The 24,341-nt window shown below is 44.0% G+C and overlaps 2 protein-coding genes across 3 annotated transcripts in view; both read left to right on the forward strand.

The window, feature by feature from the left end:
* Positions 1 to 1,881: 1,881 nt before the first annotated feature.
* On the forward strand, positions 1,882 to 7,456 carry rnf115b (ring finger protein 115b). Its single transcript, XM_028597317.1, has 10 exons — positions 1,882 to 2,136; positions 2,247 to 2,451; positions 3,806 to 3,864; positions 4,050 to 4,107; positions 4,193 to 4,404; positions 5,066 to 5,134; positions 5,230 to 5,308; positions 5,520 to 5,613; positions 6,496 to 6,611; positions 6,842 to 7,456. The coding sequence occupies exons 2-10, from the start codon at positions 2,374 to 2,376 to the stop codon at positions 6,962 to 6,964; spliced, it is 888 nt and encodes a 295-aa protein (XP_028453118.1). The 5' UTR covers positions 1,882 to 2,136; positions 2,247 to 2,373; the 3' UTR covers positions 6,965 to 7,456.
* Positions 7,457 to 8,828: 1,372 nt separating this feature from the next.
* Positions 8,829 to 24,341, forward strand: part of ash1l (ash1 (absent, small, or homeotic)-like (Drosophila)) — a 32,366-nt gene continuing 16,853 nt past the window's right edge. For both annotated transcript variants that reach the window (XM_028596733.1, XM_028596734.1), the window contains exons 1-7: positions 8,829 to 9,069; positions 10,007 to 10,101; positions 12,993 to 13,776; positions 15,031 to 19,429; positions 22,567 to 23,233; positions 23,388 to 23,561; positions 23,693 to 23,787. In XM_028596733.1, coding sequence (XP_028452534.1) covers positions 13,168 to 13,776; positions 15,031 to 19,429; positions 22,567 to 23,233; positions 23,388 to 23,561; positions 23,693 to 23,787 — 5,944 coding nt within the window. In that variant the 5' untranslated portion in view covers positions 8,829 to 9,069; positions 10,007 to 10,101; positions 12,993 to 13,167. The remainder of the gene's footprint in view (positions 9,070 to 10,006; positions 10,102 to 12,992; positions 13,777 to 15,030; positions 19,430 to 22,566; positions 23,234 to 23,387; positions 23,562 to 23,692; positions 23,788 to 24,341) is intronic.

The following is a 24,341-nucleotide window of genomic DNA, read 5'->3' on the forward strand; positions in this document are numbered from 1 at the left end:
CTGACATATACTTTGACTGTTTTTTTCCTATAGACCTTCAACAACTAATGGTAAAGGTATCTTCAGCAAAGCCATCTACCTGTCTCTTAGACCCCATCCCAACGAGGCTACTCAAAGAAGCATTACCCGTGGTTAACACCTCTCTACTAGATATGATCAATATGTCTCTATTAACAGGTCATGTACCGCAGTCATTTAAAGTAGCTGTGATAAAACCTCTTCTGAAAAAACCAACCCTCGATCCTGAGGTATTAGCAAACTATAGACCTATATCTAACCTTCCCTTTCTCTCCAAGATCCTTGAGAAAGTAGTTGCTAATCAGTTATGTGATTTTCTCCATAGCAATAGCTTATTTGAAGACTTTCAATCAGGAAATTACTAACGACGTTCTAACTGCTGCAGACAAAGGACTTGTCTCCATACTTGTTTTATTAGATCTTAGTGCTGCTTTTGACACTATTGACCATACAATCCTGTTATAGAGATTAGAACACTTAGTCGGAATTAAAGGAATTGCACTAAGCTGGTTTAAGTCTTATTTCTCTGATCGATCTCAATTTGTTAATGTTAATGATAAATCCTCTAAATATGCGAAAGTTAAACATGGCGTTCCACAAGGCTCAGTGCTTGGACCAATTTTATTCTCCTTATATATGCTTCCTCTTGGTAATATCATTAGGAAACACTCAATTAATTATCACTGCTATGCGGACAACACCCAATTATACTTATCAATCAAACCAGACGAAACAAATCAGCTAAACTTCAAGCATGTATTAAAGATATAAAATCCTGGATGACCTATAATTTTCTGATGTTAAACTGTAACAAAACTGAAGTTATTGTGCTGGGCCCTAAACACCTCCGAACTTCATTATCTAAAGATGTAGCTACTCTGGATGGTGTTGTCCTGGCCTCCAGCACTACTGTCAGAAATCTAGGAGTTATTTTTGATCAGGATATATCCTTTAACGCCCATCTAAAACAAACAAGTTTTTCCTTGCCACTGTCTCAATAGACACAGCTAATGCTTGCTCTTGAGGGAATTATTGTAATTGTTGGAGCTTTGTAAATTATAGAGTGTGGTCTAGACCTACTCTATCTGTAAAGTGTCTCAAGATAACTCTGTTATGATTTGATACTATAAATAAAATTGAATTGAATTGAATTGAATATGTCGCTAACAGGGTGGAAAACGTCTGGAGGAAAATGTACAAAAAAACAATATTATCAAATATTATAATATTTTCACCACCCTGAGCTTGGCCAACATGCATTCCTCATAGCTAAGTAGGCCTATGGCACTGTTCTGACAAGATGTTCAAATACAATCATTTGAATTTTCAGAAAATAGGAAGCCAAAAATTTGATCCAAAACAGGAATCACATCCTGTGATTATCCTTCCTTTTAATATTAGCCTAAAAAATTCACAATTTCTGCTTTTCAACTCAAGAGGTATAGCCTAATTTCCTATAAATGAGGTTTATTGGCTATGAATTCCAAAAACAAGTGTAAATCTAGTAATTAGTTGGTGTTAGTGGGTGTTTATACATGGTAGTGAAAAGAAGCGTTAAACTTTAAAGTGCCAAAACATTGAAAAAAGCGCCAAAAGAGACAAAAACGTTATAAAAAGTGATTTTCAGTTCTGACCATATACTGTTAATATTAATATAGGTACAGTATATGGTTTTGACCCAGGAGGACGACTCATGGTCGAATGGAAGACAACACAAGGGTTAATGTGTTAATTGACTCAAACCTCCCACTTTAAGCAAGTTCAGTATCATAACATATTTACACAGATTATTTGTCATAAACTGACATTTTATAGCTGGAATTGCGTTGCTAGGAAACCGCTTGGATCGAGTTCTGCGCCGAAACTAGTTGGTTACAATCATAGATATCTATGGTTAGGCTACAATCTAGGCAGAGGATTCAATACATCAGAACCAAATTTGTGTTTAAAAAAAGAGAGGATCCCACTTAAACATTTTCTATTCTCTAGCGACACCCAACACACTTGAAGGAAACTACATCCGTGATCCAACTTGTTGCTTTTGGAGCTCTTGGCTTCTTTTAGCAACTTGATCTTTGCAGCAGTGACCGAAGCAAGTCTTGGATCTTGACGCCGAAGGTTATTTATATATTTACTTATCTCTCCTTAACAAACTTTATTATAAAGATGAAACTGAGGAGGGTGTTGCCGTTGCTCGTTAACGATATGATTGTGCTTTCTGTCTACAGCCGTTTTTCTGACATATCTCACGGGCACCAAACTCTCCGGGACTGCTCGGACCCGTTGGACAACCGAGTGAGACTTTTATGGGCTGCTACACGGACGTCAGGTCAGGCACTGTGCGTCACCGTGAAGATGGCGGAGGCTGCGGACACACCACAACACAGGTTTTTCTGTCACTGCTGTAAATGTGAAACAAACCCCAAAATCCCGGTGAGTCACTTTGGAGAGTGTTTTTATTCCACACGTGCTGGCCTGAGAATAACCCACGCGAATGGACGGAGTGGTTGCGATTGTTAGAGATCTTTATTTATTTTTGAAAGTATTTAACTGCATGATTGATTTTTTAGAAGTAATTCGTGGTATCACCAAAGCACACATATTGCAGCCTGTTGGTGGCTGTTTATGTGGGTAGGCTACAGCATGCGCCAATATCTTACATTATAGAGACAGAGGGAGTAGGCTAAAAGCTGGTGATTCACGTTGCCATATTTAGAAGCACCCCTGTTCGCGACTGTTGTCTTCTGTCAACTGCGTGTGAGAAACGTAGGAGGGGCTGGCTGGGTGTCGCCACATGCACCAGAAGCGCTTCTCAAACTGTTACATGCCACAGAGCCGCAAATAGGTGCCTTTAACCCCTGGCGCGCGATTAGTTTTGTACCCTCCCGTCTAAGCCCAACTGAAAGACAAAACTGATTAACTTTTACTGATTTAGCTGGAGATTAAATTCTGCAGAGGAGCGCGTTGTGAAAGCCACTGTTGGAGCGCATTTGTTGCGCAGCTGGCACTTTTCATGGCACGATTACGCACAGATATAGTTACGATGGAGCAAATGCGCGTATGACTGTGCGAGTGATAAATAGAAAGAGAGAGAGAGAGAGAGAGAGAGAGAGAGAGAGAGAGAGAGAGAGAGAGAGTAGATGGAATTCATCTGCGCTATATTGACAACAATATGTGGAAACTCCTATGCAGATATAAAAAAAGATTATTTCTCGTTTCATTTTTTAAAGGTTGACCTAAAGACAGACAGGAAACAGGGGGAGAGGGATCCCCTGTCTCTCTATTTTTGTGTAAGGTAAATCATAATGCTGCAGCTAATATTTTAGACTATAGTGTGTTTCCTGCTTTGTGTCAACAAGTTTGGAAAAGGCCATTTTCTCTTTCAACGTGACAGTTGCTACGTCCTGGTGGCCTTGTGGTAAAGAAGCATACCATATAACTGCAATGTATGTGGTTTGATTCTTGCCAGAAACTGTTGTTGCATGCCATACCCATCTCTAACTTCACCCCTTTCCTGTCTGTCCTGTCACCATAAAGCCATATCTATAAAGACACGGCTGAGCCCCATCCAACAACCGATGGGATGAACTGGAGCCCGACTGTGGGCCAGACCTTATCACCCGACATCACTCTGCAGCCAGTTCCCAAGCTCTTGTCAAAATCCTTCCTAGAATAATGGAGGCTGTTGTAGCAGCAGCTTAATTCCCATCATTTTGGCATTAGACAAGAAATGTGAGTGTACATATTCTTTTGGCCATGTAGTGTATTTTTTTATTTTCTCTTCAAGGATTTTGTATGCCCGAGATGTGACTCTGACTTCATTGAAGAGGTGACAGAAGACTCCAGGTACAGCTCAGTTTTGGTGTTTAAATGTGCTGTTCTCTATATACTCTTGTTTATAAAAAACGTCTTAAAGCATGGCAGTATTAGAATGCATGATGGTCACTGCAGTAACAGTTTGAGGCTCTTAAGAGTTGTGTGTTTCATTTTAAACCACTGATATCAAAAACAATTTGTATTTTCCTGTTTAGTCTCCTGCAGAATAGCAGATCAGCAGCCAGTGAAGATTCAAACTTGCTTTTCTCAGAGGTATGTCCTTATGACATTTTAATAAGTACACTCCTCTTTTTCTGAGGCTTTGTTTGACACATTGGTTCTCTGGTCTCTCTCCAAGTTATGGCAACTGCTGTTTATGGAGCGCTCTGCTCTGCTGTCACATCCGCCCTCATCAGAGTGCGACCCAGATGACAGCGAGCAGGTATCTGCAGGTCAGAGCCGTCTTTCTCTAGTGTCGCCAGGCTCTACTGAGGCCGGAGAACCAGAGTCACCTTCCCAGCCTGAACAAGAGAGGTCATCCAGGCCTGAACAAAGGCCTGCAGTGGAAGGGTGTGTGTGGACATAGTACACAAAACATAACCAGTGTGTGCTGAACTCTGACGGTGTAAACATCCTTTAGTATGCCATTAGTGTGCTACTGAATTATTGATTTCTTTCTATTTATGTTTTGTGATTTACATTACAAGGAACTAAAATGTAGACATGTAGCCTATAACCAATAACCACCAACATACAGTTTAAACACATAAACAGCTGTTTCTTGTTCTTATTTCTACTTTTGTTATAAACAGAAACAACATTCATAGTACCCTCAGGTTTATAAGTTTCTACAAGTTTGAAACTCTTTTTAATAATGTATACATACTGTACACTTCATTACATGGGATTGGTTTGCTTTAAAAGGTGATTAAAGTTGGTAACACTTATGTAATCTTCCATACTTAAGGATCCCTATGTAAAATTATTATTCTACATCAATCATGCAGTATGAGCATCAGACTTACTGTATATATAATATGCTGTATAACACTAATCTGTTGTGTGCGTTTTGACTGAGAGAGTACAGCTGCATGCATTCATTGATTTACTCCAATACAATCATAAAGGCATAACATGAATTTATACTGCTGAATATAAAGTAAAGGTACAGTATGTGTTTTGAAAGCACACTAAAGCAGACATATTTGCTGTCTGTTTTTGCCCTTTCAAGGATCGTGCAGCAGTTCTTGGCTGGCCTGTTTTCCAACAGCAGAAACTCCGGTGCTGCACCAGCTGCACTGTAAACGCTTTTTAATTTTCGATTCACATCATTTACTTTTGATTTCATCTAACATTGTGTGGTAACCTCTCTTTCTCTCTCTCTCTCTCGCTCAGATCCAGCATGCTACAGTTGCACTCAAACCCTGGAGATTATGCGTGGGGTCAGGGAGGTCTGGATGCTGTCATCACAGAGGTCAGTGATATCTATATCTATATTTCTAAGCTTTGTGTTTAGCATGGTTTCCTTCTTCTTCTTCCCTCATTTTATAATGAAACAAACCCTCAAAATTCTGGTACATTCAAGTTACAAACTGTTCATTTCTTGTTTTTCCTCTGTTTCCCCTCTCTGCCCCTCATGTCTCCTCCTATATATCCATACTCTTTGTTTCTTCGCACTTACCTAGTTGTTAGGACAGCTGGAGGGCACAGGTCCACCCCCTGCAGAAAAGGAGATGATCTCATCCCTGCCAACAGTTTGCATCTCTCAAGAACAGACAGGTAGCAATCCCAGCATGGCACACTGCACACATCCCTTTCCCTCCTCTTAGTTTTCCTTCCCATCTCCTATCATCCTTCTCTTCTTCCTCCCATTTTTTCTTTCCTCCTCTTATCTCGTTTCCTCCTCCTTTCCTTTCTGTCTTGCTTTCCCTCCTATGATCTTTCCTGTCCTCCTATCATTCCTGATATATTTCCTTCACTCTTTTCTCCTTCTTATCTGTCCTTTCCTCGTCTTATCTCCCCTTCCCCTCTTTTATCCCTGTTTTCCTCCTTCTGTTTCTCCTTCCCTCATCCCGTCTTCCCATTCCTCCTATTTTTCCTGCCCTCCTTTCTTCCCTATCTTAAATAATCTTTTAAATCGTTCAGTTTCCTTTCCTCTTTTTATCTCTGCTTATGTTTTTATTATTACTTTCTTTTCTTCCTCTCAAGCTTCCTTTCCGCCCCCCTACTCTCTCTTTTCTAACTATGAGTAGCATATTAGTAAATAATTCATAGTTTTTTGCTAGGATGCGCTACTTCAAAGGTAGTGAAAGGTATTACTACAGCCTGGAGACCCCAAAATAGTTCTATTTATGTATTACAATGACTCATTGGATTGACTGTTACTTATTGACCATTTATAAAAACAGGTAAAAGAAATGTGAATTGTTGTAAAGTGGTATGAATAAATCTTTATTCACACATCATTAAACTGGGTTCGCTAAATGAAACTTATAAAAGTATCGCGGTGTTACACTGTAACGGTCTATAGAACTGTCTTCCTCATTTGAGGTGTTCATCATTAAAAAATAATTTTATGACTGGGTTTTCTGTCTCTCTGTGTCTATTTCTCTTGCACCACTCATACTTTCTGTTTCAGTTTTTCTTGTTTGTCTTTCCCAGACTGCAGACTGGAGTGTCCAGTTTGTAGGGAGGAGTATTCATCAGGGGAGTCTGTCAGGAAACTACCCTGCCTCCATTACTTCCACAGTGAATGTATCGTTCCTTGGCTGGAGCTGGTAAGAACGAGGAGTGGATGTGATCAGTGGGCTGAGGGGTTTGAAGGTCTGTTAGATCTGTCAAGGTTTTAAGAGTGTCACACATCCTGAATTCAGGGCTGTGACGACAACACAGAAACATTTGTTGTTACTAATGTTGATCTCAGGTTGTACTTACTATTTACTGTAGATGCTGTTATATCACTGACTTTTTGCCTGCAGATTAATACGTTTTTCTCTCCCTCTCGCAGCATGATACCTGCCCAGTGTGCAGAAAAAGCCTTGACGGTGTCGACAACAGCCTCCTGTCCACATCAGAACCCCCAGAACCTCGCTCCATCAGGACAGAGCAACAGGAGAGGCAGGCAATCTGAGAAACTGGCCAAGCAAATCTACCTCCCTTTACTTTTTCAAGAGACACGCTTCTCACCTCAGACCTTTCCCTCTGCACTGTCTGCGTTTAAATAAAATGCATTACATCCATCACAGTCATAACTTACAGCTTCAACTCTCACTACAGTACACTCATCTCTGCTAAGGACCTTTATGTCTTCTACTCCAACATCTTCACCATTATTAGGCTACACTACACAGAAAAGGACGTGCAGTTTGCTGACGAGATGTGGAGGTGATGTGTCCTTCTCGCTACACTGCCCTCTTAAGTGGTTTTCTGAACGACTGACTTTCACCACTTAGCTGCCAGTGGTTGTCAAAATGATGTGAATTCACAGAATTATGAAGTAACACTTTTGCATTAAGGCTCTTGGTAAGACGATTTCCTAATGCAGAATATTTTGTTTTTCCACCCAATCTGATCCAGCTTTGATGTGCTCCAGATATTAAAGCTAACCCTGTGATCCCCACAATGCTTCTTCCATCTCCCTAATTATGAGAGATTCAGTGCCAGATACTGTACATTCATACTGCAGACCATTTTATTGGTCTACCAACCAATCTCTTTAATAATCAGCACATTTAAGGCTTTTCCGTGTTCCTAACAGCTTAATAGATGACAGTAATTTTTTGTTGGATCTTGAATCTTAATAGAATAGAATACAATAGAAAGGGTTACTTTCAATATGGCAGTATATGTAGAAGAATACATTAGAATATAGTCTTATCCATTGAAATAGAATAAAATAGAACAGTGCAGTTTTATCATAGATTTGACAGAAATATAAAATCTCGCTTTCAATACAGTAGAATATGATTGTTGGCTATGGAGCCAAATACAGCAGTACAGAATATGCTGAAACAAGTCATGTAATTGAACATTTGTTGGTTACAGCTTCTCAATGGTTTCCTGCTTTTCTTAAATTTATATAATTCTAAAATTAATTTTTTTGGGACAAAACAAGCTACTTGTGATGGGCACTCTTTTTTGTTTTTGCTATTTTCTGACATTTTATAAACTTATCAATTACTCTGAACAAATCATGAACGGATTCATCAATAATGACAATAAGCAGTTTCAGCCCTAGTATAATATAGTAGGTGGCTTTATAACTTTATAGCACTGCAACTATTTCTTATTTTCATGATCGACTAGTTTAATTTTTGATTCAGCAATTAATAATGTAGTTTAAAAATTGGCACAAAAAAAAGGTGAAAAATGCCCATCACTAGGCCTATATCTAATCCCCAAATTGAAACCTTGAGATTATCATTTTGTGTGACCCACAGTCCAAAGATAAAAAAAATAATAATAAATAGAGAAAAGGAGCAGATCCTCCCGTTTAAAAAGCTGGAACCATTCTGGCATTTTTTTTACTGAATAAATTACCGATTAATCGATTATTACAAATGGTTGCAGATTAATTTAACATCAAAAAACTGATCGATTAGTAGACTAATAATTCAGCTACAACAGAAAAGAAGAACTAACATCCTTATGGGTCAGAATGATTTATTTATAGGCAAAAGTGCTCCCGTTGCCTCCTCCCGTCTGTAGCCTACCGTTTACTGTAACGTTATGTTGACTCTCTGTACACCTGAAACCGCCAGTTGGACAGTTGACTGTTGCATACCAGCAAACACACCCTCAACCAGCCGAAAACACAGCAACCGAAAATAGTGTAATAATGAAACACATACATTTTTGTCAATGACCATGGACCGCATGAACCGCGTACGACCGACATTTGCTCTCCTCTCCTTTCCTCCCCTCTCCGCCCTCCCCGGTCCTCCCCCTCCCTCCCTCCCTCCCCCCCTCCTCTCTGGGACTGAGAATGCCCGTGTTGTACTGACACAGTAGCGATACGGGCTGAGTAGACATGGAGGCCCGATTAACGAGAGAGGCCCGTGCTGACACATCCAGGCCTAGCTAACGGCGCATCGGAGTGGATTTCGGAGCATCTCGGGAGATATTACGGATACCAGTTGCTGTCAGGAAAAAGGATTTTAACACCAAGGAAGAAGAAATAGAAAGAGATCCATTTCGGGTCTCTGTTGATTCAACGCAGCCGCCATTTTGTTGACAGTTAGTGTTTTTTTAATAACCTACACGGCACTGCATCTGTTATTTTATAACCACTGGAATTTAACTCGCCTCGTTTTTCGCGAGTGTATTTCTTTCGATTTTACTGTTCGTTTGTCTTTGAATCAGCGTCGGAAGATTTTTATGGTTTAGCTGACATGCTAGTGCATCGTTAGCCGTCGTAGCTGAGATGTAGTAACACGAGTGCCTACGAGAATGTGACGGAGATGTAAGATTATGTGCATCACTTGTGCAGGGTTGTGTCAGATTCACTTGGTTTGCAGAAATAGTTTGAAAGCCGTAGGCGTTAGCCACTCATTCGCAGCTTGCGTACAGTGTAACGTTAAGTTAAAGCTGTGCTGGGCGAAATTTGCCTAAATCGCCCTCAAACAGGCTGCTGATAGATGGCTAGTTAGCTGCTGCCAGTGCCATTGATACCAAATGTAGCACAGGCTGTATATTATTGTACGGATGATAGCTACTCGCGTGTTACAAAATAAACAAACCTTTCACAATACACGGCTTATAAGGCGCCAAGTGACCACCGTATCCCGATTACTTTACCGCCTTGCCTATTATCCTAAATATTCTGGAATAACGTTACATATTTTGGGGAGGATGCTTAACATGGTGACACTCCGCTTACACCATCGCAACTTTGTGTTTTGGAGGTGGCAAGGTTAACTCATTTTTTGTACGTGGTCAGAGCTGTGTACATTGATTTGTGATTGAGATTTGCGGCTGCGTTCAAGATTATTACCTTGTTATAACCTAGTTGGCACATCTGAAAACAGCATAAACATTTGTTATGCAATTGTAGCTTGAATACCTCAGATTGTCGCTTTAGCTCATTGTACATGTCTGTGTTTTATATCTTAAAAACAACATTGATATAGCCCAAATCTGACATTTTTTCATGTTTTGGTTTTGGGCAATTCAGCACTTGGAAGATACAGTATGTGTCCACCACGTTGATACACACGAAGGGAGGACACAGCCAAATAATGTGAACACCGTTTCTGGACAATTACAGAGGTGGGTGAATATCATATTAATATGATACTTTGTAATAATTTGCTGATTTATTGTTGCTGTTGACATAACAGTGTAGGGAGCAGATTGCTCAGTCTTAGTGTTATCAGTCCCTTCAGCCCTGTCAAGTAGATTTGTTAAATTATTGTTAAATTATTTCTCGACTGCATGCGTTGCAGTGTCACCTTAACGACTTTCAGAAACTGCAAGAGCATGTCTCAGTCCGGATTTCCTTTCGATTGAGACAGTAATTATGAGTATGACAAAACCGGGAGGAATTGGCTGAGTAAATTAGGGGGGATGCGTTGGCAGAGGGGCAGTGTTGAATGTATGAAACCGAAAGCAGATAACGTTATTTGGGTTGTTCAGCCCTTCGCTGGCCAGCTACGTTTTTGCATAACACGAGGGACAGTGTAATTACTTAAAATGTTATACACAAATGTTATGCAGTCAGTGTTTTTTAAAGCAGTTAATACCACAGAAGGAACTCCTCCGGGCTGCTACAGACTGAGGATGTTTGCATGGTGCTGCTCTGACTGACATCTGTCATTCCAGTCCGATTTATTGCAACCTCTACCGCAATTCGTTAATCTTTGAGGTTTAAACATTATAGCCGCCTCTTTAATTTAAGGTCATGGTGTTTTAGAATCATGTTTGAACACTCGCTATTAAATGAAAGAAACTAATGGTAGCAGTAAAGGAATTTGGCTGCTTTCCCCCCTGAGCACGGCTCTGTACTAATACCGATAGAGTAAAAGCCCTGGGAATGACACGGAGTTCTGAGGGCAGACGCCAGCCCTCATGTGAATTATGTTGGGGGTGGGTGGGTTGGATACTATTGCTATGACCAAAGGGAAATCAGCAGTTATGAACAACGTGTGCAAAAGTGAGCAGGGAGGGAGTAAGGGGAGGAAAGAAATGGGAGGGGGCGCGGGAAGTTGTTTACTACGTCCCAGTCTGCTCTGACATTTCTTAGGTTGTTGGCCTGATATTGATTATTGATTCTCCTGTTTTTAATTTTCATTTCTGACATTTGCTCGTGTTTTATATGTCCGTCTTTCTACTTTAATTCCTGGTTATTGCACTTAAAGTAAAAGCAAACAACAGGCAGGCATGATTGATATCTGTCTTTAAAACCAGTAGTGCTGTCATTCTTGTGTTTTGCAGTATGACTGTAAAAAAACGAAATGACTGCAGTGTAGTGTTAACTGCTTTGTAAATACAAAAGTACCTTGATGCTAAACATGAAAATGATATGGTTTAGTGTTACAGCTTATCAATCACAAATTAGAAAGCGATTCGGCCCATTGTCAGATCATTTACAGGAGAACAAGTGCCAGTAAATGACCTGGCTTGCTTGTTAGAGGTGAGAGGAATGTTTTGACTCTCCGGGCAGCTTTTTTTTAGACTTGTGTCAGTAGCCTCTCACAGAGTTAGGTGCTACAGTGGCTTATTTTTGGCATAGCTGCTGTCAGGCAGCGGAAGCGGCTAGTATCATTGCAAGCGCTTAGTATAAAAGAATGGGGAGAACATTTGTCACTCTGTAAGAGAAGGACACAGGGAACAGAGTTGGGGGGTGGGGGCTGAAATGTGTTTTTGATTAAAGTGGGAACACAGTGACTTTAGTTTGTGTGCTGTTACTACTGCTTTCCAAGTTTGCGAAATAGAGGAGGATAAGGACAGAAAAGCTTAAAGGAAACGGTGAAAGAATAGAGAGATTGATGGAGTGTTAAAGAAAAGAGGGAGGTGTGATTTGAGCGTGGTATGTGTAGCGAGGGGGAGTCTGCAGTTTTGAGGCGAAATGGAGTGAGTAATTGAAGTAAACACAGAAAAGAGGGCGTGGGGGAACCACAGGCCAGACTCTAAAAATCGGGCTGCGTTTACTGTGTGGTTCAACAAAAAAATCTCTACTACTGTTTTCCACAGTCATAATCCAAAACAAACATAGTATAAAACTTTGTATAGGGTAGATTTCTGTTTTTTTTCCTCTCTTGCTGTGACACTAGTGATGTGTCGACTTGCATGACTTTCCTCAGGCCCCATTAAGTGGCTCCTTTAGTGCTCTCCACTAATGTAGGGCGCAGAGAAACCGCCGGCACATTGACGCTCTATCACTCACTCTCAGTTGCTGCTGGCGAAGGCTGGGAAAGGCGGCCGGATCCTCTGTCTAGTCCCAGAGGGCCCAATATGCTGAGGTCACAGTTCTGAATTGCCTCCAAATGACTTCACCCAGTGAAAGCACCTGCTTGGGGGCGAATCCGCATTAAATCACTCAGTGACCACAGGGAGCTGTAGACAACTTCATTGAATTGGGCTGTCCTCTAAGGTGCACAATTAAGAAACATGCTGCTCTCTGTTGCTGCTGTGCTAACGTAGGGTATGAGCACTTTGCAACAATCACAGGCACCTGTTTTCACTGCAACTAATGAGGGAATTTAAGGGATTGCTCATTTGACATCTTACCCTGTAACACCTTGTAAGGATGTGGCAGCACTGTGGGATTAACTATTGACTCTGGACCTTATAGGCTTTGTAGTTCTCAGGTGGACAATTCAGAGTCCTTGAGCCTAAGGTTACATTTCTCAGGTAGAAAAGCCTTGTCTGTGTAAATAGGTCACATTGTTATAGGCCGTGAGGACAAACACACCATAAAATGTCCCCCAGACGGGACGAAGGACAGCCTCTACCCAAATAGATGATAAAAAATGGTTGCCCTCCGTCTGCTTTCCACCATCATTCATTATAAGATGTTTTATACTTCTCAGTTGCAGGGCGCTGCTTAAAACTGTCAATGTTTGGTTGATGTTCTGTGTTGCGGTGACTAATGTGGAGTTTGTTTTCCCACCCCCCGTTTCCATCTCTCTCCCTGCTATACCTGTCTTTACTCTCTACAGTTGAAGGACGGAGAAAGAGGGCTGGACAGCCGAGGAAGGGACAGACGCCACCTCGAAAGCTTCACCCTCACCGTTATCCCCCTCCCCCTTTTTCCCCTTAACCCCTATCCCATCCCCCAACAAAACTCTCCCTGGTATCCCTCCCTAGTAAACCTGCACACATAGTAAAGTTCTGATGGATCCGAAAAACCAGGGGGGAACCGCGACTTCACCCCCTCTTCTCTCAGGTGTCCCCTCAGGGGAGCGGGAGAAGGAGGGAGGGGGTGGAAAGAAAGAAGAAGAGGAGGAGAAGAAGAGAGACAGAGAGAAGGAGGGAGCTGCCACTGTCTCTGCTGGTGCAGGAGGGGCAGGAGCAAGTGGGCCAGGAGGTGCCGGTGGTGACCAGTCCCATTTCTCCATCAAAGAGAGCAGCCTGTCTGAAGGCAATGTCAAACTTAAGATTGGCCTTCAAGCTAAACGCACGAAGAAGCCCCCTAAGATCTTGGAGAATTATGTGTGCCGACCAGCCTTCAGGGCCACTGTGAGGCATACGGGGCGTGGAGGAGGCGGTGCTCGTGGAAACCGTGCAGGGGCTACAGGTGATGGGGCAAGCATTCAGAGCCAGAGTACTTCAAATGGCAGGGAAAAAGATAAGGAGAAGAGTCCCAGTGTCAACAGACCAGCCTCATCATCTTCATCAACCCCCTCTGCTAAACCTCCTACGCCACCTCCTACTGCTCCTCCTCCCACCAGCATTACCACGCTGTCACCCTCCCAAGTGAATGGGAGCGCTCTGGCAAAAAGGGTAAAGATGGAGAACATTTATTTTGATTCAGCAATGGATTCACATTTTGCCAAAAGTGAACATTCAGTATTAACAGCCAGCATGTCCACCAATATAAACAGATCGCATCATATTGTGAAAGCCACGCCCACCGGAGGGGAAAACAACTCTCCGCTCTCCATTGACTTGTATTGCGTCAAGGTGCCTCCTCGTCAATTCCATCTCCTAGCAAACAACAGAAAAATGCCTAAAAGCTGCTGTGTGGTGGGATGCACTACCAACAATGTGTATAACCCCTAACTTAAGTTTTTATAAGCTGCTGACTCGAAAAACTAACTACATGTCTGTTAATTAAGCTAAGAAAACGTAACGTTGGGAATATTGTTAGGTTAGTGCCGCAGTCTCCCCATTCTCTCTGCTGATTCCTCACGTCTGTATTCACGTTTGTCTTCATAAAAGCTCGGTTTTTCGTGTCGGCAGCTTATAAAACCTTAAGTTATGGGTTCTTGACATTGTTGGTAGTGAATATCACCACATAGCAGCTTTTAGGCATTTTTCTGTTGTTTGCTAGCATACGGTATTGATGAGAAGGCACCTTTACACAATACAAGTCAATGGAGAGCGTAGAGTTCTTTTCCCCTCCTGTATATTTATTTTGTGTACATTTACCTGACTTCCTTAAAATGTTATTAGTCAGTCGTCAGTAAGGCGGTGGCCCACAAAAAGGTTACCGTAGTAATCACCATGTTATTGCACAGATAAAGAGCAGAGCATAAATTGTTCTTTAGTTTTCTTTGTGTTCTCTGTTGTCCCTATTCCTCATGCACCGTCCCCTCCAATCTCCCTCCGTCTGTGTCGTCTATCCTCTGTCTCTGCCCGGCCATGTCCTCTCCACCCCCATCCCCTGCATGACCCCTCTGTAGCTCTCCCTCTCTGTCCCCAATCTGACCCTGATAAGTGTTATTGAGTTCAGTGTAACTTCCCCCCCTGGGCATGCCTGGGGAGCAGCAGACAGAAAATCTTATCAATGTATTGCAGTTTGTAAATGGGTATAGAAACCTATTTCTGATTAATAGTTTGTACACTACAGTGTATGACTTTTAAACCTGTGTTTAAATGTTTAGAGAAAAAACTGGATACAGTACATACATCCATGTAATTTAGCAGTTAGACAGGGTATTTCTTAAATGTATTAAGTAAATTATTCCTCCCCATTAACCACCTATTAATTCTCATTAATAACTTGCCATCTTGTTCTTTTATTTTTATTTGTAGGGTTCACCAAAGATGGATTGCAAGTCTGATACAAAGCCAGACACGAAAGCAGCCACCACCACATCTGAGAGACCCCTTAACCTTCACCGCCCTCCACCAGACAGCAAAACGCATCCCTCTGGGAAGAAAACACCAACCCCACAACCTAACCCCCGGACATCTTCACCTTCTCCACCACTACCTGCATCAAAAGAACCCATTTTCGAAGCTGTTAAACCTCCTCAATACAGCTACAGCACTGAAAGTCAGAGAGACAAGGACAAGGGTGTTCAAAATTGGGGAGCACCCACAGTCACTGAAAAATTAGCTCAACTCATAGCGACTTGCCCACCATCAAAAACCCCTAAGCCAGCCAAACCTGCAAAGATTGACCCCGCTCCTCCTCTCCCAAGCTCAGGCTTTATGGCCCCCACAGCCAAGCAACGAGACAGGGCCATGGCCAATAGGAACACATATTCAAGAGTAGTACACCTTTCTCCACCACCTCCTGTATCACGGCCACCTGGTCGGCCCTATGGTTCTAGGAACAAGGACTGTGTTATGGAAAATCCCTCCCCCCTGACACCACTGAGACAGGAGGACACAGAAGGGGCAGAGAAAGCTAGTAGCAGCAGCAGTGGCAAAAGCATCAGCAACAGCAGTAGTCGCAGCAGCAGCCCAGCACTCACCTATGGCAATAAACGCCTGTCAGCCATGTCAATGGAAAGCAACAATGACAACAGTAGCATTTCTAAGCCACAGTCCCGTCCAGCTCACTGCTTGGTCCACACCACATCTTTGCCATCTTATCCCATTTTATCTTCTTCTAGCGCTTCAGCTGAGCAGAGGACATTGAGTGCAGTAAGTCACCTGGGCTCCCCTGCGCCCTCACAAGGACACCATGCACGAGAGAGTCCTGCTTTGGCTGAGGAAAGCAGCGCAAGTGAGAGGGAACAGGACAGTGACAGCCCTAGAGACTTAACTAGGTGCCCTCCTCCAACAGGAACAGGAAAGCCAGAAGGGAAAGACAAGGGGGCTAGTAATCAGACACTGCGAGTTGAGAGGGGGAAGAGCTCTAGCCCAAGTAAGCGAAGTCCCAATCGTGATAGTAGCAGACCTGGTCGGACTTGCAGTCCCCCTGAGCCTGTAAGACAACGGGCGTCTTCTTCACCAGAGCCAGATTGTGACGAAAGCCCACCAACGCCTCTTAGAGATGATTCTCCTGATTCATCCATAGACTCTCCAGCAGAGCAGGACAGCAAACCCCTTAAAAAACGCAGAGGAAGGAAACCCCGCTGGTCCCGTGTTATGAACAAGCCGCAGGGTCAAAGAGCAGGCCAGGACAGTCCTTTCGACCAGAGCAAAACCACCATGCCTTTATCTTCAAGCTTGGAAATGCTGTCACCACCGGTTAAGAGACCTGTGGGCAGGCCTCCAAACCCAAATAAGGTCAAACCAATACCTGTGCCACAAAGTCCTTCGTCACAGCTTTTCCCACCCCAGCCTAAGAAAAGGGGAAGGCCAAAGTCCAAAATGCCAAGGCTTGACGCTCCGCCCCGTGGGTGCCTTACTAACAAGCTGGCCCCCTCCAAGGTCTTTTCATCTTTACTGAAGTCCAAAGAAGAGCAAGATCCCCCTGTTCTTCACCCAGAGGTGGACCTGAACCCCCCTAAACCTATGCCTAGAAAACGTGGACGCCCCAAGCGCCTTCCTCCTACCTTACCCCAGGAGGGTCAGCCTCCCACGTTGGCTCCAGAGGCAGGCGACATGGGAGACAAACGGTTCCGCAGCAAAGGAAATGGGCAGCTTATCATGAAAACTATCATAGGCAAGATCAATAAGATGAAAAGTATGAAACGGAAGCGCATTCTCAGTCAAATCTTATTAGGCCCAAGACCAGAAGACACCCCTAAATGCACCACCAGTGGGGTGGTTGGCTCTGTGGAAGCTGCAACCCAATCATTGTCCTCCCTGGCTGCTTCTTTTGGGGGAAAACTAGGGCCACAAATTAATGTCAGTAAAAAAGGCACAATATACATGGGTAAGAGGAGAGGCCGTAAACCAAAATCAGCGATTAATGCCACACTAACTCCAGAACCTTTCCTATCCCCAAACACCACTTCCCCTCTTCATCACCATCCATCACAGTCCCAGCAACAGCACCAGCACCAGCTCTCCTCGTCAGAGGTCTTTCCCTCCCCCTCCCTCTCACAGTCTAGTGGAAGCCACAGTCCCATCAGTGATGCCAGCTTTGTGGAGCCAGGCTCGGTGCACTTTGCAGGTCACTATTCTAACCCCCATCATAGCCACAACACGTTCTCCTTCCCTCCCCCAACCTTTTCAGCCCCTAATCCTCGCAACCCAGGATTGGGCTCAACGTCTGCATCTATGGCCACAGCAGCTTTCCAGAAAAAGTCGACTTGCCGTGGATACCATCACCACCACCACCATTACAGGCAACACTACCATTATCATAAGCTTTCCCCTCCCAGGCCGCTGCATCCCACCTCCCCTGCCCCCCTAAGTGAGCTAAAAGAAGCCACTCCATCACCAGTCAGTGAGTCACACAGTGAGGAGACAGTTCCCAGTGACAGTGGAATAGGAACGGACAATAACAGCACCTCTGACCGTGGTGAAAAAGCTGGAGGTTTGGGTGGAATTGGGATGCCACCCGGGATGGGCACTGGATTATTAATGCCAGGGGTCATCGCTTCAGCTATGGGTCCAGGGGTGGGCCTTAATTCTAGAGGAAGGCGACGTCACTCCGCTGTCCTTATGGAACATCCCTCACCCTCTCCATCACCCCACGGGGCAAGGTCATCACCCGATCCCAGGAGACCTCACCCAGCAGCTCCCGCCTCCTCCTTAATAGGACACAAGGAGAAACATAAGCACAAGTGCAAACGCCGCAACCATGGGTGCCCTGGCTATGACAAGCTAAAGAGACAGAAAAGGAAACGCAAGAAGAAGTACTTGCAGCTGCGCTCCCGGCGGCATGACCCAGACTTTATTGCTGAGCTGGATGAGATTGTTGTGAGACTGAGTGAAATACGGATAGCACACCGTACAACAGGGCACCGGCTTAGCAGTGGAATAGGCATAGCAGCAGGGACAAGTAGAGTGCCAGGAGTGGGGAGCAGGGCCAGTGGTGGCATAGGAGGCACAGGTGGCCCTCCTCCACATCATTATGTCCACAGGGACCTCCTGCCTACAATCTTCAGGGTTAACTTTGGCAGCTTCTACTCCCATCCTGCATACTCCTGTGACCCATTGCACTATGTTCGTAAACCAGACATGAAGAAGAAACGGGGACGGCCTCCCAAACTGAGGGAGTCCATGTCTGAGGTTCCTTTTGTACCTGGGCTTGGATTCCCCCTCTCCAGTGGAGGCTTCTACCACCCCTCCTACAGTGTTCCCTACTCCTCTGGGCCTCTTGGTTTGGGCTATTACAGAGGCTATCCTCCAGCTAGTGCTCTGTATCCCCACCCACACCACCAGTCACCCCACACAGCCCCATCCCACCACTCCCATCACTCACCGTCTTTCCCCCCTCCTCCCCCAACATCTTACATGCATCATCACCACCCTTCACATCTCCTGCTGAATCCCTCTAAATTTCACAAGAAAAAACATAAGCTGCTTAGGCAGGAGTACCTGGGAGGAGGAAGGTCGCCTGTCCTATATCCACCTATGTCTTCTGAGCTTTCCTTCAACTGGCACCACAAACACAAACACAGACACAAACACAGAGAGCGCTGTGCTGAGGAGGACAGAGAGGAAGCAGCAAGAGGAGGATCAGGGAGCCGGGCTAGTGCAGGGATTTCTGAGAGTGGAGCACCAGGGAAAGGGGAGCGAGTTGCCAGTTTAGGAATGGCAGAGTCTTTACAACGATGCCGCTTTGGACGAGACACCTCCAGCACCAGTGCCAGCAAGCAAGCTGCTTCCACTTCTGCCAACTCTCCTTCTTCTTCCTCATCCTCATCTGCAGAAAGGTACAAGCGTAAAGAGAGCTCCATGTCTTGTCTAGGCCCCTCCAGGCTTGCACTCGGTAGCAGCTCAAAAGGTCACCACCAAGTAGAATCATGGTTCAGGATGGGCAGCTCTAAGACAGACTACTCTAAGCTTTCACGGAGTCGTGTGGCACCTGGCCAGGGTCCCTTCTCAGATGTACGGGCTGAAGACCAAGCAGGCTGCTCAGACAGCGAGGATGAGGAGCCCCTCCGCCCCACAGAGGATGTAGAGCCTGGAGCCCATGATTCTCCAAACCTTACAAATCTGTTTGCCTCTGCTCTCACCCGTACTACACTGAAGGGGGGCAGGAGCAGAAAGACTGAGGTAGTCACAGAGTGCCCCAGCTTCTCCCGCATGGACCGGCCGATGAGGAAGGAACACTCAACATCAGCAGAAAGGAGAGAGTTAGGTAAGTCTAATTTTTTTTGTTTAATTGTAAATGTATCTTTATGAATGTGCTGCCTACAGCAGAGCATCCACTGATTAACTGATATAGGCTATAGTTTACAACAGCATCTGCATAGTTCATTTTGAAAAAAGAAAAGACTGTATAGTAACCAGTAACAGTAACATTTGCATTCATTTGTTCTTGGGCATTGAATCCCATATAGTTAATGTAGCCCTATATGCTTTTGAGTTTGACGAGCTATTCAGCACAGAAAATCTTTTGACCCAAATTAAATTTGACATTGTTAAAGGTTATTGGAGTCAATTTTGCACCAAATCCCAAATTAGGTCTGTGCATGAAGTTGTAGCAAGAATCCTGTGGCTGAATATGATTGGAGGATGTCCGATTAGCTTTATGGCTTGACACAGCTATGTTTTAACTAGCACAGTGTGCAATCAATAAGATCCAGCACTTGTTCCAGGACTATGTATTCGGGCAATAACCGTTTCAGACATTGCTATATGGCACAGCAAGAGGACTCTCAAATCTTGCTTGATTTCTGCACAGTGAAGCCTGTGTATCTCCTGAAAATCCTTCATAGTGCTGAGAAGTTGTGTAGTGGTTACAACTGACCACACTGATCTGTTCGGTCTCTGTTGCGCTCTCATCTGTCTCCTATATGTACAAAGAAAATACTAAGTGGAATGGGCCACATATTTTGGTGAAAAAATTCCCACTGAACAGTGACCGTGACACCCCCTGTGCACACACTGTCTGACATTTGGTAGCTCTTACTAGTGGGCTTGGCAAGAAAAAGCATGCGTAATGACTTAAACTGGCCTCTCTGTGAGTGTGGATGGCCACAGTTGGCCACAGTTGATATAGCATTCCTGCCAGAGCAAAAGGGGTGGAGTGTTTTGTTAACATGCTATATTTAGTGGACATTTCCCTCAAAAGCCCACAATGTGAGGCCTAGTCCTATCCTTCTGTACACCCAGCACCTGGACTGAGCTAATGTTTCTGATGTAAGACACCGCGCCTCAGCAATGGTCTTCATCAGTGTGACTTTGAATGCCCCCTAACAAAGACTGATGTGCTTGTATGTCAGTGTGTGTGAGCACCGGTAGGGTGGATGTTTGTGTTTATGTGCATGTTAGTAACTGAGATGGGAAGCTATAAGGTCCCTGTTGAGGCAGCATGGTGCAGTTCAAACCACGCTGGGGTAATCCTGGATTAGAGCTCAGGACTTGGGGTCAACCAGCGGTCGCAGACTGTGAAGGTAGAAAAGGACAGAGGGTGGGGACTGGGCTGGCACAAAGGACAAGTGGGGAATGATGGAAGTAGGTAAATGCATACTGACTGAAGAGTATGGGTTGAGAGTGAAAGTGGGGAAAAAGGACTGTAAGGGAGACCAAGGATAATATGTAGCAAAAACAGGGTGAGACAAGGTTGTGGGTCGCTGGACATGGGACAACCCTCTTTCACTGAACCTGGAGTCATGTATGACACACAATAATAGTGTTGATAGACTTATACCAGTTATATGACAAGTATAGTATAGATGTATTAATCTAAATATGTATTATCTGTTTCAGTTGCTTTTTTGCAACTTTTCCACCTTGGAAATACGCAATGTTTAGTATTCTTTTGTGCCATTTTCGTCCAAAATCTAATTCCATTCAAATTTAAACATTTGAATGGAAGCTTTCTTAATTAGTGCCAAAAAAAAGTGATAGGGATAAAATGTCTTTCTTCGTTGACTGAAAGAGGGGCAATTAAAGTATAAAGATGTTTGGGGGAATAAATAGAGTGATGAGTGAGTCATATGTTTTAAGTTGTGAAGGAATAGGTGCTCATAGTTCATAGAAGACTAGGGTGAGTGGGAGATTAATTAAAAGATGTAGAAATATAGAGGGAAGGGTTTTCAAAGGTCAGGCAAGGGGAGGAAGAAGGGAGAGGGTAAGGAAGTCACGATGATGAGTAGGGTTGGGTACCGAACTCTGTACTTTTACCGGTACCGACCGCATCACGTCGGTACTACCGAGTATTGGTTCACGTATAATCAAACGGTGCCAAATTTCGGTACCTGAGAGTAAGCGCAAGCTTATCTGTCCTCTCCCCTATTGACAGAGAGCAGAGGTCCGACACACACACACACACACACACACACACACACACACACACACACACACACACACACACACACACACACACGCATGTGCAGAGGTACGGACGGAGCAAACTACGTCGGCTCTGCAGTTTTATTGAAGTCACAGAGAGTCACAGCGATGCCGATAAAGCGGTTTCAAGTGTGGTTAAAGTAAAGACACCTTTCACCGTGATATGATATTAATGGCGAGCCGGAAGCAGTCGTGGTGCTGTTGACATTACACTTCCTCTGAGACGAGCAGGCACAACGGTGGTTTCTTTGCCCTGGGGACTGACTGACAGGCTGAGGCTGTAAGGCAAGGCAACTTTATTTCTACCTGACCTTTCAGCTACAAGGCAATTCAAAGTGCTTTACATGAAACATTAAAGAGCAATTAAAATCGGTCATAATGAAAATAAAACAGGCTAAAAACTAGTATACAAATACAAGAATAAACGTTACAGTGAGTAAGAAATTAATAATTATTCAATTTAATAGGTTGTAGGGACAGGTTTGGGAGGAGACAGGGAGGGGTTTTATTTTTATTTTTGTTTAATTTCTGTCAGTGTAAAATATTCAAAACATAATGTTCTAAGTAAATAGGTTTGGAATTATTTTTACAACCGATTTTTTTGAGGTACCGGTATCGGAACTAGTATTGGTTCAGATACGAAAGGTACCCAACCCTAACGATGAGGGGTAGGAGAATTATGTTAATGAGGAAAGAGGAAGATGTGTGAAGACTGAAGCAAATTCTTGTGATATCAAAGGATGGGAAGTAGGAAGGGGAACGTGTGGAAGACAAGGGTGAAATATCAGTTTAAATGCATTTTAATGAGGAAAGAAGAAATTTGAACAAAAATGTGACAATGGAAAGGGATGTAAAGTGTCAAGAGGAGAGTCAGAGAAAATGACGAGCTTTTGAGAGATAGTGAATAAACTACTCCATGTACTAGTGACCACTTTTACCTAAATATGCAGTATTAATTTTCTTCTCTTCTTTGACTAGGGTCATCAGGTATCCAGACAAGAGGTGTAGCCCTCTCGACCCCTGAAGGGCATGAAGGATCCATGCACCACCGGCAGCAGCACCATCACCAACCTTCACTTTTTCACTCCCATGGCTCTGCTTCCTCCTCCTGCCTCTCCCCCTCTCAGGACAGTTGCCTGGATGCCTCCCTGCCCCACCACTCCCATCGGGCTCAGCCATCCAAACACAGCCTGCACCATGTCAACAAAATCCTGCGTGCCAAGAAGCTACAGAGACAGGCTCGCACAGGAAACAACGTGGTGAAGAAGAGGGGCCCCGGACGTCCCAGGAAACACCCGTTACCCTCCCCGCCGCCATCCCCACCACCAATGGTTGAGTTGAACCAGACCCGGCACAGGGACAGAGGGGCAGAACGGCCAGCAGGGGGCCGAGGGTGGGAGGGGGACACTGTAACAGATGCTATTGAGTCGGTAGTCCAGGGCCAGCGTAGAAAAAGTCAGAAGAAGAAGCACTGGGACGGAGATGGGGATGAGGAAGAAGAGGAGGAAGAAGAGGACGGGGAGGTAGAAGAGACTGAGGAGCGATTGCCGGATAGAGTGGAGAACCTGGGCAACCTGGTAGCAACGTCCAGAGCTGGGACAGGAAGTAGCTGGCTTACCCAGGACGAGCTCCAGCACTTTCGTGGGTAAGCAAATTAACCTTTATACTTAAAAGTCTGAGCTGTGGGACACTGACACATATTTACACTAGGTATTAATGTTAGGATTCAATGCTGGTATTTAAAGGAACATTATTAAATCCAGTAGTCACTAGAAACCAAGTCATGGTTCTATTTTTAGCTCACTGGAAAGCAAGCCAGATGGCCACTGCTCCCCGGAACGCCCAGGCACCGTCTCCAGGGAACAAGCTCCGCCCATGCCCATAACCAGCCAACGGGAGAAGAGAGCAGCCAGACCTCCAAAGAAGAAATTTCAGAAGGCGGGACTTTACTCTGATGTGTACAAGACCGAAGAGTGAGTTCTAGAGAAATCTTAAACAAAATCTTCTTCTGAAATTGATTTTTATTTTAGATGTCAATGCACCATATACAGTTTTTCTGGAGTTAAAACTTTACATTTTACCATTTCTGTACCACACCTTGCAGCCCACGGAGTCAGCTTCTGCAACTAAAGAAAGAGAAACTTGAATACATACCTGGGGAACATGAGTATGGATTGTTTCCAGCTCCTATACATGTTGGTGAGTGTCAAATAGGATCACTTTTTGCACCGCACTTCCTATTTTTATAACACAGGATTTAAACATGTAATTACAACCAAAGTAACGACCAGTCTTTTAAAACACTCAACAAATCTTATTTGAGGTATTTATGTTTTCTGGTGCTCTTAAAGGTTTATTGACATCAGTCATGTTTCTATATGCAGAGGTAAAACATTCGCCTGTCTCATGAAGTTGGATCAGTCAGTTTTGCTGACTAAAAACCAACCGCTCTTTCTACTTCAGTCCCCACAGGGCTTCTGGGGTTACTCATCAAAGCTATCCAGTAAACCAACTCAGTAAACCTGTTTCTAGGAACAGGACCCTTTTAGTAACCTCAGGCCAACATTTTCAGCTATGATAAGATGAAATACACAAAAAGTTTCATCAAGACGTCAGATGTCTCATTTCCATACAGTATGTGGATATCAATGTGATTTACAGTGGTGTGAAAAAGTGTTTGCCCCCTTCCTCATTTCCTGTTCCTTTGCATGTTTGTCACACTTAAGTGTTTCGGAACATCAAACCAATTTAAA

This window comes from Perca flavescens, chromosome 14 (assembly GCF_004354835.1).
Source record: "Perca flavescens isolate YP-PL-M2 chromosome 14, PFLA_1.0, whole genome shotgun sequence".
Lineage (NCBI taxonomy): Eukaryota > Metazoa > Chordata > Actinopteri > Perciformes > Percidae > Perca > Perca flavescens.

Bases quoted from the DNA above. Each gene is read 5' to 3' on its own strand.
- rnf115b (XM_028597317.1), top strand. From the start codon at position 2,374: ATGGCGGAGGCTGCGGACACACCACAACACAGGTTTTTCTGTCACTGC. The intron at 3,865-4,049 runs GTACAGCTCAGT...TTTCCTGTTTAG, and splicing joins GAGGTGACAGAAGACTCCAG to TCTCCTGCAGAATAGCAGAT. The intron at 5,614-6,495 runs GTAGCAATCCCA...TGTCTTTCCCAG, and splicing joins CATCTCTCAAGAACAGACAG to ACTGCAGACTGGAGTGTCCA.